Here is a 22,664-nt window from a genome sequence, read left to right on the forward strand (position 1 = left end):
ACCTTGACTTTTACAGTTTCAGTTTTCAATGCTAGAATCTGTGTTGAATGTGTACCTTGGCAGCACATTCCCACTGGGCAAAAAGACATTTAATCAACATTGTTTCTATGTTTCCCATACAACAAGTGTCTCAGACTATAAAGGCACTTGTTTTAAATGCAGGCTGAACCCTATGGCCCAGGTTCAAAACCAGCCGGCATTCCCTGACAATGGTGGGGTGCCAGGGTCCCCTCGACACTCTGCTCACAACACCCTGTGACTCATACAGGAGCCTGTGAGGAGCCAGCGTTTGGCTCCTGGTGCATTGTGGGGTTTGTAGTGTGGAGAATAGTTACTGTAGGCTTGTGTGCGCCCTGTCCCCCATACTTTTTTCCTTTTTTCCTCCTGGATTTTGCTTTAACATAACAATTAATTAAAAATTAAATATTTCTCCTAAGAAATTGTGTAATCATTCTGCCTAGGCTATATCTTTAGCAACTGACATGAGCAATACAGATGGTCACTAACAGTATAATTGCAGATGAAGAACACAATTTTCAAGGCTACATGGAACACACATCTATATACAATCAGGCTGGACAAGTAGAAAATATCAAGCAGAGAAGCCAATAGTTACACTTTTTGCATCTTTATTCTTACAAACACAGTACATTATAACAGCGTTTCCCAACCCTGCTCCTGAAGGCACACCGTCCTGCATATCTTCTATCTATCCCTGCTCTACCTACCTGACTGAACTCATCAGTGGCACTTTTGATTAGCTGAGCACACCTGATTTAGTCAAGCAGGAAGGATACATAGAAGATATGCAGGACAGTGTGCCTCCAGGAGCAGGGTTGGGAAACACGGCATTATAAGAAGCAGCAGAAATGCCATTCAGAAATGTTATCACTGATGGAATCCATAGAACTGGCAATTTTAATGTTGACTGTTCCACCATATGTCTGTTTTACAAACTGAGGATTGAGAGTGTTTTAACATTTTATATTAATGTTTGGCACAGTAATGCAAATATGTCCCAAAAACATATGCTAGGAAATCCTACCACAGTAAGTAGAGTGCTGGGTGTTGCACAAGTCCCAGAGAAATCCAAGAAATCAAAGGCCAAAATAACTGCAGACCTTAGACGTTTGGAATGGGTCGTTTGGGCACCGGAGGTGTGCAGCTGTAAGGCCCTGTTCCAAACACTCAGCTGTACCTTTGCAGGCTTCAAACCAGGCTGTCTTTTGCTCCACATAAAAGAGCTTAATAACCCTCAAGAACCTTAGTCACCTCTTCCTTTAGATTGAAACTTCTAGTTGAGCATATATGGAAGAGGAATATTACATTCTTGATAACAATGGTGAAGAAGCAATAGTTCCTTCTGAAGACTGAAGAATCTTTCAGTTATTTTATGACCTGATTGACGTGTCACTCATTTGAATTTTAGCAGAGATGGTACTGAGGGTGTCTGCTTCAAAAGGGTCCTGTTTCTTGCAGAAGTGGTTCCTGATAAATTTGAAAAGTGCCACAAAGGGAATTATAATGCTGGGGACTCCAGCCAGGAGGAAGATGATGATGTAGATCCAGTCTGGGTACGGGAGGCTCTCCAGTGAAGGGAAGTTCTCCTGCAGTTAGGAGAAGGAGAGGAATCTACTGTATCACCTGAGATCACAGTCTTACCACATAATCAAAAGCAAACCCCCACAAATGTAAAGCTTTGGATAACCACCCAAACTAGCAAGTATTCTAAACTATGAAGGTGCTATGGTCACTGTGTAAAGATTGTGATGACCTGTTATCTGTCCTCAAAACATCAGAAAGTTATGCCAGTGATACATACATAGCTGGGGTTCCAGGCGATGTAGGTGAGCTCTTCGCTGACTTTGGTGACGAAGTAGAAGATGAAGATGACCAACATTATGAGTGGGCTGATGACCCTCCATGTGGACTGCCAGAAGATGTTGGGTTTGTGTCCGATCATGAACTCGATATCCTCGTTAAACCTGTCAGAAAACAGCAGGTGTGTGTGACATTAGCACTGTGGCGTCCAGCATTGAAGGAGTAGCGATGCTTATTTAGTAATATTAGACATAATTATATGGCCTCCTTTTATCTTGGGTTTACAGATATGGCTCTCTTGAATAGTGTTGCCAGTTTGGAATATTTGTAGCTTGGTCTGGTGGGCTTTGGGTTCCCATCACCACATTATTCTGACACCAAAGTGACAAAATTCACAAAATTGATGAATTGAAACAGCAGAGGTTTGTTCTCCCATATTGGGTGCCAGGTGCAAATCTGCTCTTCCGTGGAGAGTCCCTCCCTCCACTCCCAACTACATTTGACAGAAGATTGACATGTGCATGGATGAATCAGAGCAGACATGTAATCATGTGATTGTTATGCTAAATGTGATGTACATAAAACCACATCAAGACCCATATGTGATGGATTAAAAAAAAAAAAAAAACCCAGTGAAGAAGCTGAATCACTCACCTGTCTATTCCATACAGGTACACCACAGCCACCATCTCAAAGAATGCAATGATCAGCAGGGGGATGGAACCAGCAAAGTTGTCAAACAGAGCCAGCCAGTAGTTACCTGATGCCTGTACAAATATCAGGGCAATGAGGAGTGAGAAGCAACAAATGGAACCTGAAAAACACACAGAAACTGCCATTAGCATACGATATCTATACAAATGTACATTTTTTCACAGGACATTAGTTTTTACACTTTTCCCCCTTTATGTTTTCAAAATGCCAGTTCTACATTAGGAGAGCTGATCAAAACAGAATCCTCCAGTCCAGCCCGCAGCAGTTTCTCCTTTCTTTCTTTAGGGTTAGGGTTAGGGTTAAGAGGGGTTTTCACTCATGAAGGCCGGTGCTGCTCTAAGATCTGATGGCACCACTTCCATTCTCAGCACAGTTAGCAGAATCTCTTCAGTTTTCACTCACCTGTAATGGCCTCTTTGGGCCACTTTTTTGGGAAGATCTTGAGATCCTGCAGGGGTACCATCACCCCCTCAATACTACCGAACATGGTGGAGAGCCCCAGACAAAACAGCATGATGAAGAAGAGGATGGACCAGAGAGGGGAGATGGGCATTTTGGTGATGGCCTCTGTGAACACGATGAAGGCCAGGCCAGTTCCCTCAACCCCCTACAGGACACAAGGACACAATTCAGCTTCAACAGCCAGAGTGAGATATTTCCCTTCCTACATAAAGCTACTGAAAACATGTGGCTTTGAATTACTGTCATATTCATAGCAAATGTAAGACTGAGAGGATTCCCAAATCCCATTTTTCTATACATCAGTATGTTTGGGTCCAGAATGACTACCATCTGTGTTCAGTAGCATTAGCTGACTTCACAACAGAAGAGATGAGAACAGACCTCACTGAGAAAAGTGTTAAGATCGCAGGTCCTCAGGTTCAGCCCCTGAATGATCTCAGAGGATGTGCTGTTGAGGCTTTGGAGAACTTCCTCATAATTTTCCTCTGTGATGTTGCCCTCAGGAAGATCAAACGCATTCAGCAGTGCAAGGATGTTTCTACAAAAAAACAGAGGTATAAATTTTCTTTGACTTGTTTGCCTTTTTTCAAACCCCTTTTTTGGAATTGCCAATGGTTTGTCAGACACCCACCAACCATGACTATTTTTCTCACTGCAAGGCCCACAGTGCAAGACAGCAAACGCAGACAGACACACCTCTCTGACCTCATCTGGGTGGCTCAAAGGCCTGCTCTGAAAGTGGGACAATGAGGGAGGGAAAACCACCCTCAGCCGACTGTGCTCCCCTGCTCCTGAATCGCACAGCTAACACTGGAGCTGTAGGACTCGGTTTGCACCACCCTCAGCTGACTGTGCTCCCCTGCTCCTGAATCGCACAGCTAACACTGGAGCTGTAGGACTCGGTTTGCACCACCCTCAGCTGACTGTGCTCCCCTGCTCCTGAATGGCACAGCTAACACTGGAGCTGTAGGACTCGGTTTGCATCACCCTCAGCCGACTGTGCTCCCCTGCTCCTGAATCGCACAGCTAACACTGGAGCTGTAGGACTCGGTTTGCACAACAAGCAAGTTGTCAGAGCACAGGCATGGACTCACATGCAGACCAAGCATACTCAGGTTCCAAGCGGTTTATTGAAATCTCAGTGCAAGTTTGTAGCAGCAGAACAGGCAGGGTCAAAAACCAGGAAGGCAGTCCAAGGCAGAATCAACAAGGAGCAGGAATCAAAAAACAGGTACAGGCTGGGTCAAACCAGGCAGGCAGGTAGATCAGGCAACCAAGGCAGGAGGGCAGGCAAGGACGAGATCAGAAGTTGGGCAGAAGTCAGAGCGGGATAGAAAAAAAAAGAATAATCAGGCAGTGAAATATGAAACCGAGATGAACTGGCAACAAAACAGAGACAAGCAGGGAATATAAAGGGGTGGGCTGACAAAGAGATGTGATGCAGGTGGGCAGGCAGGCGGGTGGGGGCGATCAGGAAATCAGGTGGGCCGGCCCAGGCCAGAAAGCGGGGCGGGCCGCAACACATGGGAACTGTAAACAAAAGCACATGGATGACGCTGACAGACCGAGAGAAACACCAAAACAACAGCTAGGGGGCCGAAGTACTGACACAAGTACCTTAGCCAGCTTAGCCATGCGGGAGCATCACATGTTCACACTTCTAAACCTCTACCCGGTTTTACAGTGGTTTTTTCTATCATGGAAGAATTGCAAATCACTCCTGAAGCAGGTGCTATGGGCACTCACATAAACATGGTTTTACTGGTGGAACTATGTGTAGTCTCATTGTTTTGTAGCTGTAGCTGGAGGCACGCACCCGCTGAGACAGGCATCCAGGCGGTCTGTGGCACGGAAGCCAATGATGGAGTAGATGACTGTAGCCGCATAGACAGAAGTGAAGCCGTTGATTATTGAAATAATTACAGCATCCTGCTCACAGTTGTTGCTAGAGAATACAGAGTAACACATTGTTAATTGTCCACTTATAAAAATTATGAACATGTGTTAGTGCACGCAAAGACAATTCCACTGCTTCGGTTCAGACTCTTCACATAGAATATGAGTTACACTGATACAACATTTTCAATGCCACCTTTATGTTTGTGAGGGTTTCAGAGTCTTCACATAGAATATGAGTTACACTGATACAACATTTTCAATGCCACCTTTATGTTTGTGAGGGTTTCAGAGTCTTCACATAGAATATGAGTTACACTGATACAACATTTTCAATGCCACCTTTATGTTTGTGAGGGTTTCAGACTCTTCACATAGAATATGAGTTACACTGATACAACATTTTCAATGCCACCTTTATGTTTGTGAGGGTTTCAGACTCTTCACATAGAATATGAGTTACACTGATACAACATTTTCAATGCCACCTTTATGTTTGTGAGGGTTTCAGAGTCTTCGCTGTGATCCGTGATACAAAGCAACAGCCAGTAAGCCTGAGGAACATGTGCCGGCATTTTAGCTCTTTATAAAGGACCCATGCAAAGATTCTTGTCATAATCACGTAATTATGTAACAGTCATAGTCACTTACTGCACTGAGTTGTAGCTGGAGAAGGAGATGAGACCCCCAAAAGCCAGTGAGAAGGAATAAAACACCTGGGCCCCTGCGTTTAACCAGGTGGTGGGATTGGCAAGCTCTTCCAGCTGTAGGGGACAGGTACACAGGTAAGCTCTCCACCACGAAATTTAGATAATCATAGATAAATACGAAAAGGGCCCCATCATATTCAGAATTTACCTAAACAAATCTGGCAATTTCAGCATTGCTTTATTGGAAACAGTGCATCCTTGTTTTGGACAGCTGCAATGAAATGTATTTTCTTTTGCTATTGTGCTTCTCAAGCCTGAACACTAGATGATGGTGTGTTTAATGTTTAATGTAATAACTGGCATTGGACTGTGGTCCAAATATTGTTAGTGATTAAGAAGTGGATTTATGGATCAATTTGTAGGACAATTAACAGATTCATTCTTTCAAAAAAAAATGAGCAAAACATCTATAATAATCTATCTATCTATACATGTATATGTGTATGTATATATTTATATACTTATATGTATCTATTTACTTGTGCAATAAGTTAAGCAACAGTTTACTCACGTCTGGGGTGAAGAGAAACTTAATGCCATTCACAGAGCCTTTGAGAGTCAGGCCTCTGATCAGGAAGATGGTGAGCACCAAATACGGCAGCGTGGAAGTGACATACACAGCCTGGGGGAGGGAGGCCATCTGTCAGATAATGACACTCGCGTCATGTGACTGTGTGCACTCTCCTGCATGGCCACTGGAGGGCGTACCTTGCCGGTGGTCTCTATTCCACGGATACAGCAGACATAAAGCACGGTCCAGGCACACACCAAACACAGGACCATCCACCACTGCAGGCCTCCAGAATCCCCAATGGCTGCCGAGGTGTTCAGGGTCTCCCGGTACCAGAAGTAATCTACTGGGGAGCTCCTCTGGCATTCTGACACCAGACCTGGAGGGGGGGACACACACTCTTACCCCAGACTTCAGTGTTACACGAACTCCACTGTTACCCTAAACCCCACTTTTACCCCAAACTTCACAATTACCCAAAACCCCACTCTCACCCCAGCAGAGTCAGGACAGTTCCATTTTGGTTCAAACAAATCAGGGAAGAAGTAAAATTCAGAAAATCACCCATGGTTTTTGTATGAATATTTTCCAATTAATACATTGTAGTTAATTCCTGAACTGAAATGGAATTGAGCTGATTTTGTACCTGAAACCTCTCTGTTAGCCCAAGCGCTGTTGGCTGTTGGCTGGTGTATTATATGTCAGTGGGTTCAGCTAGCCATCCCTGTATTCAGCCTGAATATAAGCTGGGCCTGATTATGAGGGGACTCCTGTTTTAAACAGGAGAAATTTTGAAAAATATAAACAGGTACTCAATCAGCTCTATAAAAACATGAATTTCATTGATTAATTGGAAATCCTAAGAAATCCCATTAGAAACCCTTGCTGTATATATATATATGTGATAAATATCAAAGTCAAAGTCAAAGTGTACTTTATTGTCATTCCAACCATACAACAAGTAGTGTACAGCAGAACGAAACTGTGTTTCTCCGAGCCCAATGCTCAATGTGCGAGGTAGGTACAGGCACAAGTAAGACACAACATAAAGCTGGTACGAGCAGGACAACAACAGGTGGACGTAATATACACCATAAACAGACAAGATAACATATTGGCATGTAACACAATCTAAGCTAAATACAAAAACTATACAAAAACTGTATAAGACCTATACAAGAACTATACAAAAACTATACAAAAAAATTGCACATAGTTTTCACAATTGCACTAAGTTTCCACAGTGGGTGTATTGCACATAGTGGGTGTATTGCACATAGTTACACTGTGAGTGTATTGCTCAATGTAACATTGATGTAAACAGGTAGCAGTGGATGGTGAAAGAGTGCTCAGTGGTGAAGGCACTGAATTGTTCAAAAATAGCAGCACAGGGAATAAGGGCATATGTGATTCAGTCAGTCTGTGCGCATGTATCGGCAGTCCAACAGCCAGCCTGTCTGTGTATTGTTAATGTGAGTTGATTATTCTGATAGCCTGTGGGAAGAAGCTATTTCCAGCAAGTCCGGCAGTCTTGCACCGCATGCTACGGTAGCGTTTGCCAGAGGGCAGAAGGGTGAACAGTCCATATATGTATGATACATTGTATGAAAAGGCGTTTGATTACTGTAGAGTTGTTTATATCCACAAAAGCACATCTGATGTGAGCATGTTTTATGAAAAAATACCTGTTCTGTTTTCATTGATGGGACATTCACTCCAGGGCAGTGGGTCTTGGAAGGAGTTGAAGAAATACCACATCACCCAGGCCATGATGGTGTTGTAGTACAGACCAACCAAGAAGGAGACCAACATGGATGCAATACCTGTTGAGCACAAAATTCTTCAAGTTAGTGAGACAATTTCTCATTTTTCAATGAGTTAAACAGGCCTGTTCCATGCTGTTATGGACAGTCCTGCACATTCCTGTGTTATAAGTAAGAATGCTGAATGTCCTGGATCTGTGTCAGCATAGAATAAGGGGTGTATGGCTGTGCTACACTCACCCACACTGGTCAGATAGGGGTGTATGGCTGTGCTACACTCACCCACACCGGTCAGATAGGGGTGTATGGCTGTCCACACCCCCACACTTCCTTTGCGCAGGCGCTGGCCAATAGCAAACTCCAGATGCAGCAGTGGAATTCCCTCCAGAACCAGCAGGATCAGGAAAGGGATCATGAAAGCACCTGCAAATAGACCAGGAGTCAGTCACATACAGCAGTAACACACAGCTCTGTGCTGAGCAGTGTCCTTAACTCTGCAACCAGGTATTCCTCTGTCACAAAAGGAGAATCCGTATTTCATCTACCTTCTTAGACTAAAACAATGTCATTGGCAGAGCCTACAGTATCTCACTACCCACTACACACTTCCATTGAACTGTTATAAATAAACAGTTTCACAGTCAGAATGAAGTTCAGAGAAAGTGCAGCTGCGTCTCTGCAGAGGGCCAGTTGTCAGTACAGTCATTTTTATTTTTATTGTCTTATTAGACAGTGATTATTCATACTAACATCTCTAAAGGCAGCAGGCAAAGCTTCATTGCCAGGTGCCCATGTTCTCTGATGCAGTTTGTATAAATTTGCTTACATGCAGATTGCATATGGTATAATTTTCATCATATACAGACAGCATAATTTTCCTCATAAACAGATGGCAAAGCGATGCCGGAAGTACAGATGTTCTTGGACACCGAGGGTATAAATCGAGATTTAGAGCAAATTGAGAGCAAGCTGATACAGTCAGCATAATTTGTTGGGAAAAGGGAAAGTAAACAAAATTAGATATCGATTCTCATGTTTCAAGAATTAACTGATAAAATGTAAAATATTGTTATCTGGAATTCTGCATCAGATCACACATTGTGTTCACTTATCTGGATGTAAGTAAACCAGAACTGCTCTTTGCAGTTTCTGTTGAAAGTCCACTCAGGTGTTATCTGTAATTGATGTGTTTTCAGAGCTGATAAGGCAGGCATCGTGGAGAGAAGGCACAGTGTTTCTGATTAACAGAGGGCTACAGTGGGCATGTGTGAGTGTGTGCTGTTTCTGCTCTGAAACGGCATGCGTCAGCACTCACACACTCTGTGCTGTCAATCCATCTGCCAATCTCCCACCACATTTAAATCCTCTTTTCAGAGGTGAGATCATTTCAGGGTATGGTGTTCTCATTCCTGTATGCCAGTCTCCTTGCCGCTGTGTGAAAACAGCTTCTATTGTTTGCATTACCAACTTAGCCAGCTTCCAAACTCGAATTCATTAGCACATTAGCTGGCTAAGATGTAAACTGGCTTTAAGTGGCTAACTAGTGATTTAGCTAGTGTGGTAACAAGCCTAAAAAATAATTAGATAGCTGCCTAACAAGGTAATGACATAGGTGGGCTGCGAGTTGGAAAGCTATTTCGCATGCAGGTTAGCTAGCTCTGACTGCCTCAAAATGAGCAAAACTGTGGACCTATCCACAAGGTAGGTGTGTGTCAGCGTGAGTCGGTCGCAAACTGGAAATCTCGCTCCAGCCAGCTGACCAAAGACGGCAGCCATGGTAACTACCAGCCACCTCTCTAGATTTTCCCTAACTATGGATTAATCCATGAACGAGGCAGATCTTGTTGGGTGTTGACAGAGCAGGACTTTCTCTGTCCTCAGTCACTGCCCACCTCCCAGGCCAAAGTGCTAAACCCACTGTGTCTGCTCCAGTAGAAAGTGCTCTTCAAAGCATGCTTCTGGCACAGGTAAGGGAAGCACCTACCTCCCCCGTGGTTCTGGCACAGGTAAGGGGAGCACCTACCTCCCCCGTGGCTCTGGCACAGGTAAGGGGAGCACCTACCTCCCCCGTGGCTCTGGCACAGGTAAGGGAAGCACCTACCTCCCCCGTGGCTCTGGCACAGGTAAGGGAAGCGCCAGACGTTGCCGAGGCCGACGCAGAAGCCCACACATGTCAGCATGTACTGGGCCTTGTTGTCCCATTTTGGTCTGTCTCCAGCTTCCTCCAGCTCCATCTTCTCCAGCTCCTGGTGAGACGGAATCCGATCCTCCAGGCCGGCGTTCGGCAGCTGCAGCTTCATGTCGTCTGGCTTCTTCTGTGGCAGGTGTGGAGAGGGCAGGTGTGTATGGCTGTGTGTCTGTCTGTGCGTGTCAGTGTCAGTGTGCTGGGGAGGTTAGTGTATTTATAGAGGACCTTTAGCACCCCGACCTCCCCCATACACGCACATCCAAAATGTGTCTCCAGATTAATTCGGAGTTAAGAATTGTTTGTTGTCAGCAGAATTGAGAACAGCCAGTTTAACACAATTGTAATGTTTTATCAGAGAGCTGCTGACCTGAGTCACCACGCCCGTCTGAGAAATTTGAACACATTCAGACCCCCTTCTGTTTGCTGATCAGGTCTCTGTACCATCTCTGTCTGTCATTCTTCTTAACAAAATCAAACAATATCAAAACATTGAAAAATATTTTTTGTTTAATTTAACAGCAGAAAGCGTTAACAGCAGAAAAACACATTTAAGTCAGTATGAAATGCAGAAAAAGGAAAGTATTGTGAGAAACACGTGTCTCTGGTAACAAGTGAAGGCAAGAAGAGACTGCAGTTCTGTTGTATTTTTGTTAACGTCCTGAGGCACCCACACTTCCTTTTAATTGGTCCCTTCCTGTTTCTGAATCACCCGCATCACATGCAAACTGGCCAGACTGTTTATCTTCATTCACTGCCTTAGCATCCATGTACCTCCACAGAGAAGCATGAGTGTTAGAGTGTGTTAGAGTGTACTAGAGTGTGTTACAGAGTGTATGGTAACCGGTGCATGTGTGTTAGAGTGTGTGTGGTAACAGGTGCATGAGTGTTAGAGTGTGTTAGAGCGTTAGAGTGTGTTAGAGTGTGTGTGGTAACTGAGACGCTGAGTCAGACTGAGGTTGTGAGGCCCAGCAGTCTGCACAGTCAGTAACCTGCCTCTGTGGGCAGACCTCAAGGCTCAGAGATTACAGCCTTTATCATGGGCGGCATCTGGCCTGGTAGGAACGCCTATCTCCTCAGCTGCCTTGGGAAACACATGCAGGATATAACATTATTCATGAAATATGTGTTGGGCTTAACATAGGTATTAAATGTATTCCTCTGTTTTTCTTTGTTTAAACTCATACCTGGAGGCCAGAGATCTTCCACCTCATCACCTGTGGGGCTTTCAAACCTGTATTTGAGCTATTATCCTTCAAATGACATATGGTGATTACATTTCCATTTTTGTCATTTAGCAGACACTCTTATCCAGAGCAGCATCCAAAGTGCATCTCATAAAACGGCCTGATCTGTTTGGACACAGTGCTGATATTGCAATCGGCTTTAGCCTTTAGCTTCTCTTCACCTGTTTAAAACACAGCAGCTGCAACCATGTTTTTGTTCTACTGTTTTATGTGAAGAGTGAGATACAGTAACATGATAATGTTCAGCAATCAAAATTAAACTGTTCAGTTATTGGATCTTTAAATTTAACTCCATCTTCATAATCCATTTTTGTCACCAATGACAATGGTTACAATCAAGACGCTGTAAAGTCACGACATGAAAAACAAAAATATTGAAGCTGTCATTAAATTACACAAAAACAGTGTTTACACAAGCCCCTCAACTCAGGGAAACTACAAAACAACTGTCACTCATAGTACATAATACATACATAATATAGTCACAGAAACTATAGCCATTTAACTGACTCCATATAACAAGACAAAGTGCAACAAAGACAACAGATCAAATTCAGATCCTGTGTGAGCCCTGAAACGGGTGAAAGCACTGCATGTGCAGCAGCTAGAGAACGGGAACGGGCTGAAAGAAGGTAGAGCAGCCACCAAAACCCCAACAAAACCGGGCCATGCACTTTAAACAGGAGTCCACAACATGGCCAAGCTGCCAAAGACACTGTTGTATTTACATATGGGAATGGTATGATTAAGAAAAGCAGAGGGAAAATCAGGGCTTTGCAGGAGCACAAAACTGAAGTAAAATAGTAGAAAGAATCCAGGGAGGCCAGATCCAAAGTGCCCTACCACCCTAACCAAAGCTACAAACTCACCCAATAGCCTACCAGCACCCCAGCAACCACACTAAATGCAAAGTAAAAAATGTAAATGAGCAGGGAGAACGGTGGTGAGCAGAGCTCCTCTCCTTCATACAGCAGCCAGACACACACAGCACCTGAGGAGCACCTGTGTAAGGGGGAGAAGAACAGGCGTCTACCAACTCCATGAGTGACCAATCCTTCCAACAAAACACTATAGATTTATTTTAGGTAAATTTCTCCTGAGCACAGCTCTGTCAGAGAGATGTTGCTCTGCATGCATTTCAGGCAGCAGCTCCTATATTTACATTGATTCATTTGGCAGACACTTTCATCCAAAGCGACATGGCAGAATGGATGAAGTATGTAAGTTCATTCCACCACCGGGCGACAACAGTGGAGAAAGTTCTGGATAGTCCTGTAATCATCCATCAAAGAGAGCCAGGTGGTCAGTGCTGCATGCATCCGGCACATATGAATCAAAAACACAAACAATCACAATTTTAACTGAGCAGCTCAGTAATGCCGAATTCACTGTTTCTCTATAAGTGCACATATTTGGGCACCTGTATCTTTATGGCTGAGAGGGTGGCTGTGAAAGAGACTGTATGAATCCACACTTCAAACAGCCTGTGTCCACCCACTTCCAGAGTCTTCAGAGAAACTTCAGGTCATGTTAAATAAATAGACTAGAGCATACTTCTTATACAAAATCATAAATAAAAATCAGAGAATAACACAGCACAGCACCATGTGCTGAATTTGTATTTCAGATGCTGAAAATGTACAGATAAATGACAGCAAACAATCTCAGAGCCTGGCGGTGAACTTGTAACACAGTGTCACAGACAGCGATGCAACACTGCCCTCTTGTGATTTTTGTGCTTTTTGCACATTTTGAGTCCCAGGCAACGCTTTGGCCATGGCTCAGGATTGCAGCTACTGCAGTACGGCTATGTGGACCCAAACAGCCACCGTTACAATCTGCTTTAATAACGGAAGATATGATAATTAACTCTATATACACCACACCTGTCATCCACAGTTCTGCAGCCCAAATAGGATACAGTTCAATCCTGAGAAAAGTACACAATTAAACAGAGGAAATAAATCAGAAACAGTAAAATAATGAAACAATTAACGTAAGAACATACACAACAGAGGTATTAATGAAAGATTAACATAAAAGTTAAAAGCAATCATAAAAAGATGGCTTTGGCCTACAGTCTAGACCACGTTGTGGGCCATATTGCCTAATAGGGGTGGAGCAATGGCTGCCAGTCAAACTAATGCACATGTCATCAGTGTACATATTTTACTGAGGCAATCAGGGTTAAGCACCCTGGCCAATAGTATTATTGTGCTGCTAAAACTGAAGGATAACAGGGATCCACAGTCTGATGTTAAACACTGTTCGCATTATGATTCCAGTGTGGTTTCCAGATGATTTCAAAGTTGTTTTTCTTGTTTCCGATATGATCTGGTTTCTGTCTTGAGCCCGGGCACTGTCATGATGGCAGCAAGGCATGTCCAAAATAGCGCCCTTCCCCTCCATCCTCATGCAAGCCTGTGTGACGCTGCACGGCTATATCCCAGTCCAGCAAAGTGAGAGACGCGAAAGTGAACCAGCCATCAAGGGCAGGTCAAAAGTCCTCATCCCAACTGCGGCACTTACAAGGTCCCTTTAGCGTGTTCTGGAGAAAAACAGCTGGAAATGGAGACAGAAGAACTCAGAGTATGTATACAACACCCGAAATCCACTGTTATGCAGACAAACTCAAAATTCACAACATTCCAGATTTATAACTTTTATTGTTGTTATATATTCTGAAAAAGCAGAAACAAGCAGTTGGCTGGTATAAATCAGAGTTCAAGGGTTAGAGGTTAGAGATAAATAACAATAAAAACACCTAAACGCTATGTGCTATTCAGACAGAGCTCAGTCACATGATTTCCCAATGTCTCCCGCCTCCACAGGCAATTGAGATAATCTTGCTGAAGATAATACTAACAATATATGCCCCATAAACACCTCTAGCAGTGTCACTGTGGAGAACTTCTGATTTGTTAAACACCACGATGAAATGGGAACAACATCTCAAATGATGTACAGATTATATGCTAAGTACAGTACAAGAAAATATGATCTATAAATCCAACATAAACATTAAACATACCTCTATTTCACAAGTTATGGGTCTCATCTAACAGCTCTAATATTCAAAAGACATCACATTCCCTGCGAATACTCAAAGCCAAACCAGTGTAAGCTCTATCTGTCTGAAGACAACACAGAACACCGATCTATCGCTGAGTTCATAGGTCGTGGTTCAGCATCAATGCGCTGATGTCGTCCTTTGATGAATAATATAGTTGCGAGTTTGCGATGGTCCTTGATATTCTGTTCGCTTCCCTCTGCGTTTTGTTTTTTCCTTTCTGTTGCAGTACATAAAGTGACACCGCTGGGGCCTTCGTTTTAATTTGCAGTGCGATCATCGGTTTCTACATACGCGTTGTATTGTTCAAAATTATAAATAATAAGAAGAATTTAGGTCTATTTTGTGTGCAAAATCAGGAAATGTATGATTTTGTACACGAGTTTTCGTTTCGATTTCGTGAAAATGCACGTTCATATTTTAGGATATTTTGGTCGTGTATCAGGGTTTTAGCTTTTTGCCTTCAGGTGACGTCGGGTTTGCTCCTGGAAGCGCTATTAGTGGGCGTGTTTCCGCTGCGAGCAGAGGTCTTTTAAGGACGCTGTTACACAATCACGCAACCCTGACCGCCCCTGTGTATAAGCCTACGATCGCCCTAAAGCTGCGCACAGATCGGACTGCAGCCTGCGCCGGGATCGTCGCCATGGCGAAAGACATGACTTTGTTCTGGGGCTCCGGCTCTCCTCCGTGCTGGCGCGTCATGATCGCGCTGGAGGAGAAAAAACTGCAGGGCTACCAGCAAAAACTGCTATCATTCGAGAAAATGGAGCACAAGTCCAAAGAAGTAATGGAGCTGAACCCGCGGGGACAAGTAAGTCTTCAGTGTTCGTAACTGCTCTCATATCGCTGTTCAAAACCGTGCTCAAATAGCGGTCATTACATAGCGCAATATGGACGTTTAGCTGCCTGTTGGGTGGGAGCTAACACGAGTCTTGGATTGTAGCAAGTGATTTGCTAACTTAAGCGCACATGCATTAAAGCTGTTTTGTAGAACATGCTTTTGGAGTGACTATCTGAATATCTGACTTAGTTTTGCAAAAGCGAAATATCTGTAGTTTATCATGATAACCCTCAGTGTGCACGGTGCAATGTGCCGCTTCTCTGAGCTTCTGCGCTCTCAGCAGTTGCGATTGGATGAATATCGCGATTAGGTTCAGAGAAATGTTGTCACGCTTACCTGTGCGATGTCCTCCTCCCAGCTCCCCGCCTTCAAGCACGGAAACCACATACTGAACGAATCTTACGCTGCCTGCTTATACCTGGAGGTAATGTATGCATTATCTTGTGATTGGAGCAGCAGTGTAGCACAGCGGTAAGGAGCAGGACTCGTAACCGCAAGGTTGCAGGTTTGATTCCTCACTGGGGCACTGCTGCTGTACCCTTGGGCAAGGTACTTAACCCAGAATTCCCTCAGTAAATATCCACCTGTATAAATGGGAAACATTGTATAAAAAAACTGTAACTGATGTAAGTTGCTCTGGATAAGAGCATCTGCTAAATGCCAATAATGTAATGTATGTAATGTATTGGAGTGCATCTTTGACATCATAACTGAACTAATAAAAGAATGAATGTCTCATACATTGTGCATTGTACATACTTGTGCAGGCTGAACTGGAAATCTGGTTGTGGTATTAATGAGGAAAACTCCTCACATATTTTTGTACAAATGAATTGCATCTGTTTCTGTATATATCTTACCTACATGTCCCTGCAGCTGGCTCTGAAGTGACTCTTAGCAGATACTCTTATCCAGAGAGACTTACACAGATGACAGCATTTATTTGTGATCCATTTATGGAGCCGGATGTTTACAGAGGCAGTTCTGGCTGAATATTCTGTCCAGGGGAAAAGTGGCCCACCCGGGAATCAAACTGGCAACCTCTGGGTCATAAGTGTTACTCCTCATGTCAGAGACGCAGTGAGGTACAGTCGTGTTGAGGCTGAGTGGAGACGCGGTCATGATCACATGAGTTCAGGTTTCATACCTGTTTCACCTGCTTTACTGCCTTGCTTCCTCCTGTAACTTCAGCCTGGGAGTTTCCTTTCAGTGGCAGAAAAGATTGCAAGGCTCAGATTTCAGATACATAATGGCGATGGCTGGGAAGGGAGCTACATGCTAGTAATGCACACAGACAGTTAAACAGATTCCCTTAAACAGAGGCTCTGCATTATTTCCTGGGGTACATATTACTCCACCTCAAAGCTTTTGTCAAACTGTGTCCTGTTTAATGGGGTTTTTGTAGCTCACTGTCTTGTTTTTGAAGCATGCAGTCTGAATCAGTGAATTATAGACTGAAATAGTGGTTGTAGTTTTGTAGCATTTGACTAATTGGCCATCAAACTGCATATTGAAGTATTCTACAATTATGTCTAACTTTTACTGTAACAATATTTGCTATTTCAGCCAATCAGATTTTGTTATAGTGCATTTTTACAACTGCGTTTCCACTAAGGATAGTGCATTTTCCAAAGGAAAAATCCACCACTAATTGTGGGCAAAAAACCTATTCGCTCACCCCAGAAAAAGTGGTTGGGTGTAAGTGCCGTGGTTGCTGTGCTGAGGGTGTGGGTTCCGTGGTTGCTATGCTGTGACAGTGTGGGTTGCTGATGGGTTGGTGTGGATGCCCTGCAGAGTCAGTTCAAATCCCAGGGGCCACAGCTGATTCCTGACAGTCCGGAGGAGCAGGCGATGGTGTACCAGCGCATGTTTGAGGCCCAGACTCTGCAGCAGAAACTCAGTAAGTAAAACTTTTTCAGCTGTTCATACATTATTCTATCAGTGTACACTGGCACATCAAAGTCACACCTGTGCAAATCAAGACGCGGCCTCTGTACCTGTGATGGGGGTGGGGGTGGGGATGGAGGGGGGGGGGGGGGCTGTGTGTCAGAGGATGATGAGGATGTTCTGCAGGTGATGTCATCTACTACACCTGGCGTGTCCCTGAGGCGGAGAGACATGAATCTGCACTGAAGAGAAATAAGGAGACTCTGACAGCGGAGCTGCAGCTGTGGGAGCAGTACCTGCAGAAGGTAACACTCTCACACACTCTCACACACTCTCACACACTCTCACACACTCACAAACACACACACACAGACTCACACACACACAGACTCACACACACACACAGACTCACACACACACACACAGACTCACACACACACACAGACTCACACACACATACAGACTCACACACACATACACACACACACATACACACACACACAGACACACACACACACACACACACACACACTCTCACACTCACACACACGCTCTCACACTCACACAGACTCACACACACACACACAGACTCACACACACACTCACAGTCACAGAGGCTCTAGTGCCCAGACTCAGTTGTGTGTTTGTCTTGCAGATGGAGGCGGGGTCTTACCTGGCAGGAAAGTCATTTTCAATGGCTGATGTTGTTGCAGTCCCTGTGGTTGCCTATGCTGTTCGCTTCGGGTGAGTTTCACTGATCATCTCCACTTTACTACAAACATGAAGTGAGTGGTGATGCCCTGTAATGTGTCTCACTATAAGCAAATTCATCCTCTGCTGTGAAAGAAACTGAGCTTTGTTGCAGGTGCTGACAGTCGTTGACATTACGTCTGTTGACCCCATCCTCCTTGTCCTGCACAGTCTCTCCCAGGACAGATACCCCCGGCTGGGCCAGTACTACTCCCTGGTGAAGGAGCGTCCCAGCGTGAAGGCTTCCTGGCCCCCTCACTGGCTGGAAAACCCCCAGGGCATGGACACCCTAAAGGACCTCTGAGGCCCAAGCTGTGCTGTCTCTCTACAGCTAAATGTAGTTTAAAAGTTAGTAAAAGTAGAAGTTTAAAATTAAATTGCATAAACCAGGTGCCATCCAGCTGAAATTCCTCTTTTATAGCACAGTAAACAAACTGTGAAAATGCTCCACCTGTCTCTGTACCCATGGATACTCCTCTTGACATTTTCTCATCCTTTCACCATTTTCTTCACCCACTTCAGAATAAAAAGCATAATTTCAATTTCATTTTTATCATTTTAATGAATTATTTTCAAATTGTGATTTGGGTTACTGGAAGTGGCCAGTCGAGTTTTCCGACTGAGCTCAGCCTGTCAGGCTTATTGTGACAGAACAGTGGCTGATTGAGTGCTTTGCAGTGCTGAGTGAAACGCATCCCTGCACGCTTGACTCACTGCTGCCACCTGAGAAGAGAAGGAGAGATGGCCATCAAGCGTTACGCCAAGGCTTCTGACAGTAGTGGTGCTACTGGTGAAAAAGCTTGTAGAGTCTCGGCTGAGGGAGAGGTCTTGAAATGGGGAAGACCTCGATGGGATGAAAAGCATCTCAGTCTTAGCCAGGTTAAGCTGTAGGTGGTGGTCCACCATCCACTGTGAAATGTCCTTCAAGCCGAGGTGCATGCAGAGACCTGTGTGTCAGAAGGAGGAGACATTGGGAAGACAGCAGAGACCTGTGTGTCAGAAGGAGGAGACATTGGGAAGACAGCAAAAGTTGAGTGTCATCAGCATAAAAGTGGTATAAAAAGCCAGTGTACAGTTATAGTGTATAACTTCTAAAACACACTGGAATCATTTGGTCCAATGTCATGACTGTTTCTTACTGTGCATGAAACCTTCATACAATAAAATTCAGTACAATCTGTGGCAACATTAAAGTCTTTTTCTACATCACTGTGGTATGACACTCGTAAAATTCTCTAAAAAATGGTCTATGGAAACACGCACCCTGCAATGTCAAAAGAAAAGGATCCTGGGATGCTGCACCAAACGGGAAGGGTACAAGCTTGTACACTCACTCTAAGAGCAACTCACGGTAAGTGAAAATTACTTCTGCAGACTGACATATCCTGACCACATGATTCTGCACCATTGAGCAAAAACACACATTGAGATGCATCTTTAGTCTTGAAGCCTATGAGCAGAGAACCGTGTGACTGTAGATCTATGTGACGTGCAAATGAGCGATAGAAAACCGATCGTGCAAATATCAGCATTACGATTTTTTGTGCGGGCGCCCGGTGCCGCTGCCCATGTCGCCCACACCTAAATCCGCCACTGACCACAACACAAAATTATCTAAAGTGATTGAGTGTAACGGGTACGAAGACATGTTAAAATGTACTGGTATCCGTGGCCCTAATGTTTTTTTTTCTGTTTTATATACATTCACCCAGTCTCCTTCGTCACAGTCACACATTCGCCGCAAGAGAAATGTCCCCACTAACAATCAGATCCAAGATTTAAATTAATCAGTTTTTTCGCACGTTCAAAACTGCAGCTGGTTTCAGGCACAGGCTTCAGTGACGTTTTTTTTCATCAGTCCTATGAATGAAAAAAGAAAGCAAAAATATGTATGAAAAATGTGGTTTCTCCGTCCGATTCTTCGATTAGATTATTAATTTGCTTGATTACTGAACAACAATATGATGAACTAAAAACGGTCTGTCTGAAACACATGTGCACAACATCCAGGGAAGCAGCTGTCTCTGATCACCCGGCGGAACTACAGAGTCGCGCTGCCTGCAGCCCATCGGAGCACTGACCGCGTCGGAACGGAAGTTAGAGCTGTTTATCAATCAGCGTTTTTGTCCTGGATTCTCCGCGAGAGACGCTTCCATAACTGTGCACTTATCTAGGTAACGACATATTTTTAACAGCTTTATTTTTTTTTAATTATGGAGAAGCAGTAATCGTGCATTACCTAATATCAAGGCTTAGATAAGGCTGAAGCCATGGCACATTGGCATAATACAATCATAAAATATGTGTCTCGTCTCTGTTCCAGCTAGCGAACGTTTGCTGGGTACAGTGGCTCAGGGGTACGACTGCGTGAAAATGTGACGTTAAATGAAAATGTTATTTTATTAACCCATACAATAAAATGTTGAGAAAGAATCAGCTAAAAGGGCAAAGAACTAGTCAGTGAGATAGTGTTTTAGATGGCCAAAATGCAGGGCTACGTGTGAGATGGATAACGGGGGGTTACCTCCGTTTCTGTTTAACTCCAGAGAGCATGGAGGGCATGGCGGCGCAGTCCGACGGCGACGAGGTGGACTTCATCCTGTGTGGTGTAAGTGCCGTTTGCTCCTATCAGCCGTCAGGGTTTCACATAAACTCCTGTTTACCAGAGAGAGTGTGTTTGTGAGAGGGAGAGGGAGTGTGCGCGCGCGTGTGTGTGTGTGTGTGTGTGTGTGTGTAAGAAAGAGAGAGAGGGAGAGTGTGTGTGAGAGAGAAAGAGTGTGTGTGTGTGTGTGTGTGTGTAAGAGAGAGAGAGACGGAGAGAGAGGGAGAGTGTGTGTGAGAGAGAGAGTGTGTGTGTGTAAGAGAGAGAGAGACGGAGAGAGAGGGAGAGTGTGTGTGAGAGAGAGAGTGTGTGTGTGTGTAAGAGAGAGAGAGACGGAGAGAGAGGGAGAGTGTGTGTGAGAGAGAGAGACGGAGAGAGAGGGAGAGTGTGTGTGAGAGAGAGAGTGTGAGGTTGTGTGTGACAGAGAGAGTGTGTGTGTGCACGAATGTGTGATTGAGTGTTTGTGAAAGTGTCTGAGAGAGTGTGTGATTGAGTGAGTGGCTGAAATGTTAAACGCCTGAAATCTCTTTTTGCAGGTGTGTAATGTAAAGGTTAGGAGTGGAACCATTTACAAGATACACCTCACCACGCATCAACACATCAAGGTAACAGCAAGACATTTTATCATTGCACCCAAATGTAAAATGTTGTAACTAAAAATTCAGTGTTTTATTCTAGCTTTATAATCGTACTGTACTAACTGATATTACTGTAATGATCATATGTTATGATTATGATAACTCATTGCTTAGCATAAGCTTTTTCCAGAGTGGGTAAACTGACATTTCTGTTAATTCAGCTGGATATTTTCCCAGGCAGTTGCTGTAACTACCCTGATCAACAGCAGTGCCTTACCTGGGAATCAAACCTGCAAATGTCTGGTTACAGGGCTATCTTACCTGGCAATCAAACCTGCAAACATCTGGTTACAGGGCTGTCTTACCTGGGAATCAAACCTGCAAACATCTGGTTACAGGGCTATCTTACCTGGGAATCAAATCTGCAAATGTCTGGTTACAGGGCTATCTTACCTGGCAATCAAACCTGCAAACATCTGGTTACAGGGCTGTCTTACCTGGGAATCAAACCTGCAAACATCTGGTTACAGGGCTATCTTACCTGGGAATCAAACCTGCAAACATCTGGTTACAGGGCTATCTTACCTGGGAATCAAACCTGCAAACATCTGGTTACAGGGCTGTTTCCTGAAACGCAAAGCCAAAGTGCAGCAGTTGCATTGCTTTTTTACTTGCTTTGTCCTGTTTTCACCAATCGAGCATCAGCCTTCTTTCCCTGCTGAAAGATGTGCACCCACACGCATTCACTGCAGCTGTTTCCCACACTGCAAGGATAAACACATCTGTCTCACAGCGCCCGCAGCCAAGAGGGAGCTCATTGGAGGATAGACACATCTTCTGCTCTGGAACACAAGGGGAGGACGTGCCTCTGCCTTCCTCTAGAATAAAAGTCCTCACAGGAGGACGTGCCTCTGCCTTCCTCTAGAATAAAAGTCCTCACAGGAGGACGTGCCTCTGCCTTCCTCTAGAATAAAAGTCCTCACAGGAGGACGTGCCTCTGCCTTCCTCTAGAATAAAAGTCCTCACAGGAGGACGTGCCTCTGCCTTCCTCTAGAATAAAAGTCCTCACAGGAGGACGTGCCTCTGCCTTCCTCTAGAATAAAAGTCCTCACAGGAGGACGTGCCTCTGCCTTCCTCTAGAATAAAAGTCCTCACAGGAGGACGTGCCTCTGCCTTCCTCTAGAATAAAAGTCCTCACAGGAGGACGTGCCTTTGCTTTCGTCTAGAATAAAAGTCCTCACAGGAGGACGTGCCTTTGCTTTCGTCTAGAATAAAAGTCCTCACAGGAGGACGTGCCTTTCTTTCCTGTAGGATTAAAGTCCTCACAGGAAGACGTGCCTTTCTTTCCTGTAGGATTAAAGTCCTCACAGGAGGACGTGCCTTTCTTTCCTGTAGGATTAAAGTCCTCACAGGAGGACGTGCCTTTCTTTCCTGTAGGATTAAAGTCCTCACAGGAGGACGTGCCTTTCTTTCCTGTAGGATTAAAGTCCCTACTTTCACTCTTGCCCATGTTGGTTCTGGAGTTTCATGTGAGCATTGAGCACACAGTCACGCAGTGCTTCTTGGCTTCTTTTCTCCTTAAGCACCCTTTCAGACCTGCGGATTTATAGTGTAGGTGTCTTTCAGC

General features: G+C 44.3%; 2 protein-coding genes across 2 annotated transcripts; one reads left to right on the forward strand and one right to left on the reverse strand.

The window, feature by feature from the left end:
• Positions 1-1,391: 1,391 nt before the first annotated feature.
• LOC118769036 (sodium-dependent neutral amino acid transporter B(0)AT1-like) lies at positions 1,392-10,177 on the reverse strand. Its single transcript, XM_036516044.1, has 12 exons — positions 9,979-10,177; positions 8,160-8,300; positions 7,800-7,937; positions 6,312-6,493; positions 6,115-6,225; positions 5,545-5,657; positions 4,814-4,942; positions 3,379-3,535; positions 2,938-3,142; positions 2,476-2,635; positions 1,823-1,985; positions 1,392-1,607 (listed from the first exon to the last, which is right to left on the reverse strand). The coding sequence occupies exons 1-12, from the start codon at positions 10,175-10,177 to the stop codon at positions 1,392-1,394; spliced, it is 1,914 nt and encodes a 637-aa protein (XP_036371937.1).
• A 4,675-nt stretch (positions 10,178-14,852) lies between these two features.
• gstr (glutathione S-transferase rho) lies at positions 14,853-18,404 on the forward strand. Its single transcript, XM_036555159.1, has 6 exons — positions 14,853-15,190; positions 15,579-15,644; positions 17,015-17,120; positions 17,294-17,412; positions 17,763-17,851; positions 18,029-18,404. Exons 1-6 carry the CDS (start codon positions 15,023-15,025, stop codon positions 18,159-18,161), a joined length of 681 nt encoding a protein of 226 aa, XP_036411052.1. The 5' UTR covers positions 14,853-15,022; the 3' UTR covers positions 18,162-18,404.
• Positions 18,405-22,664: the final 4,260 nt, after the last annotated feature.

Source organism: Megalops cyprinoides, chromosome 21 (assembly GCF_013368585.1).
Source record: "Megalops cyprinoides isolate fMegCyp1 chromosome 21, fMegCyp1.pri, whole genome shotgun sequence".
In the NCBI taxonomy this organism is placed as follows: Eukaryota; Metazoa; Chordata; class Actinopteri; order Elopiformes; family Megalopidae; genus Megalops; species Megalops cyprinoides.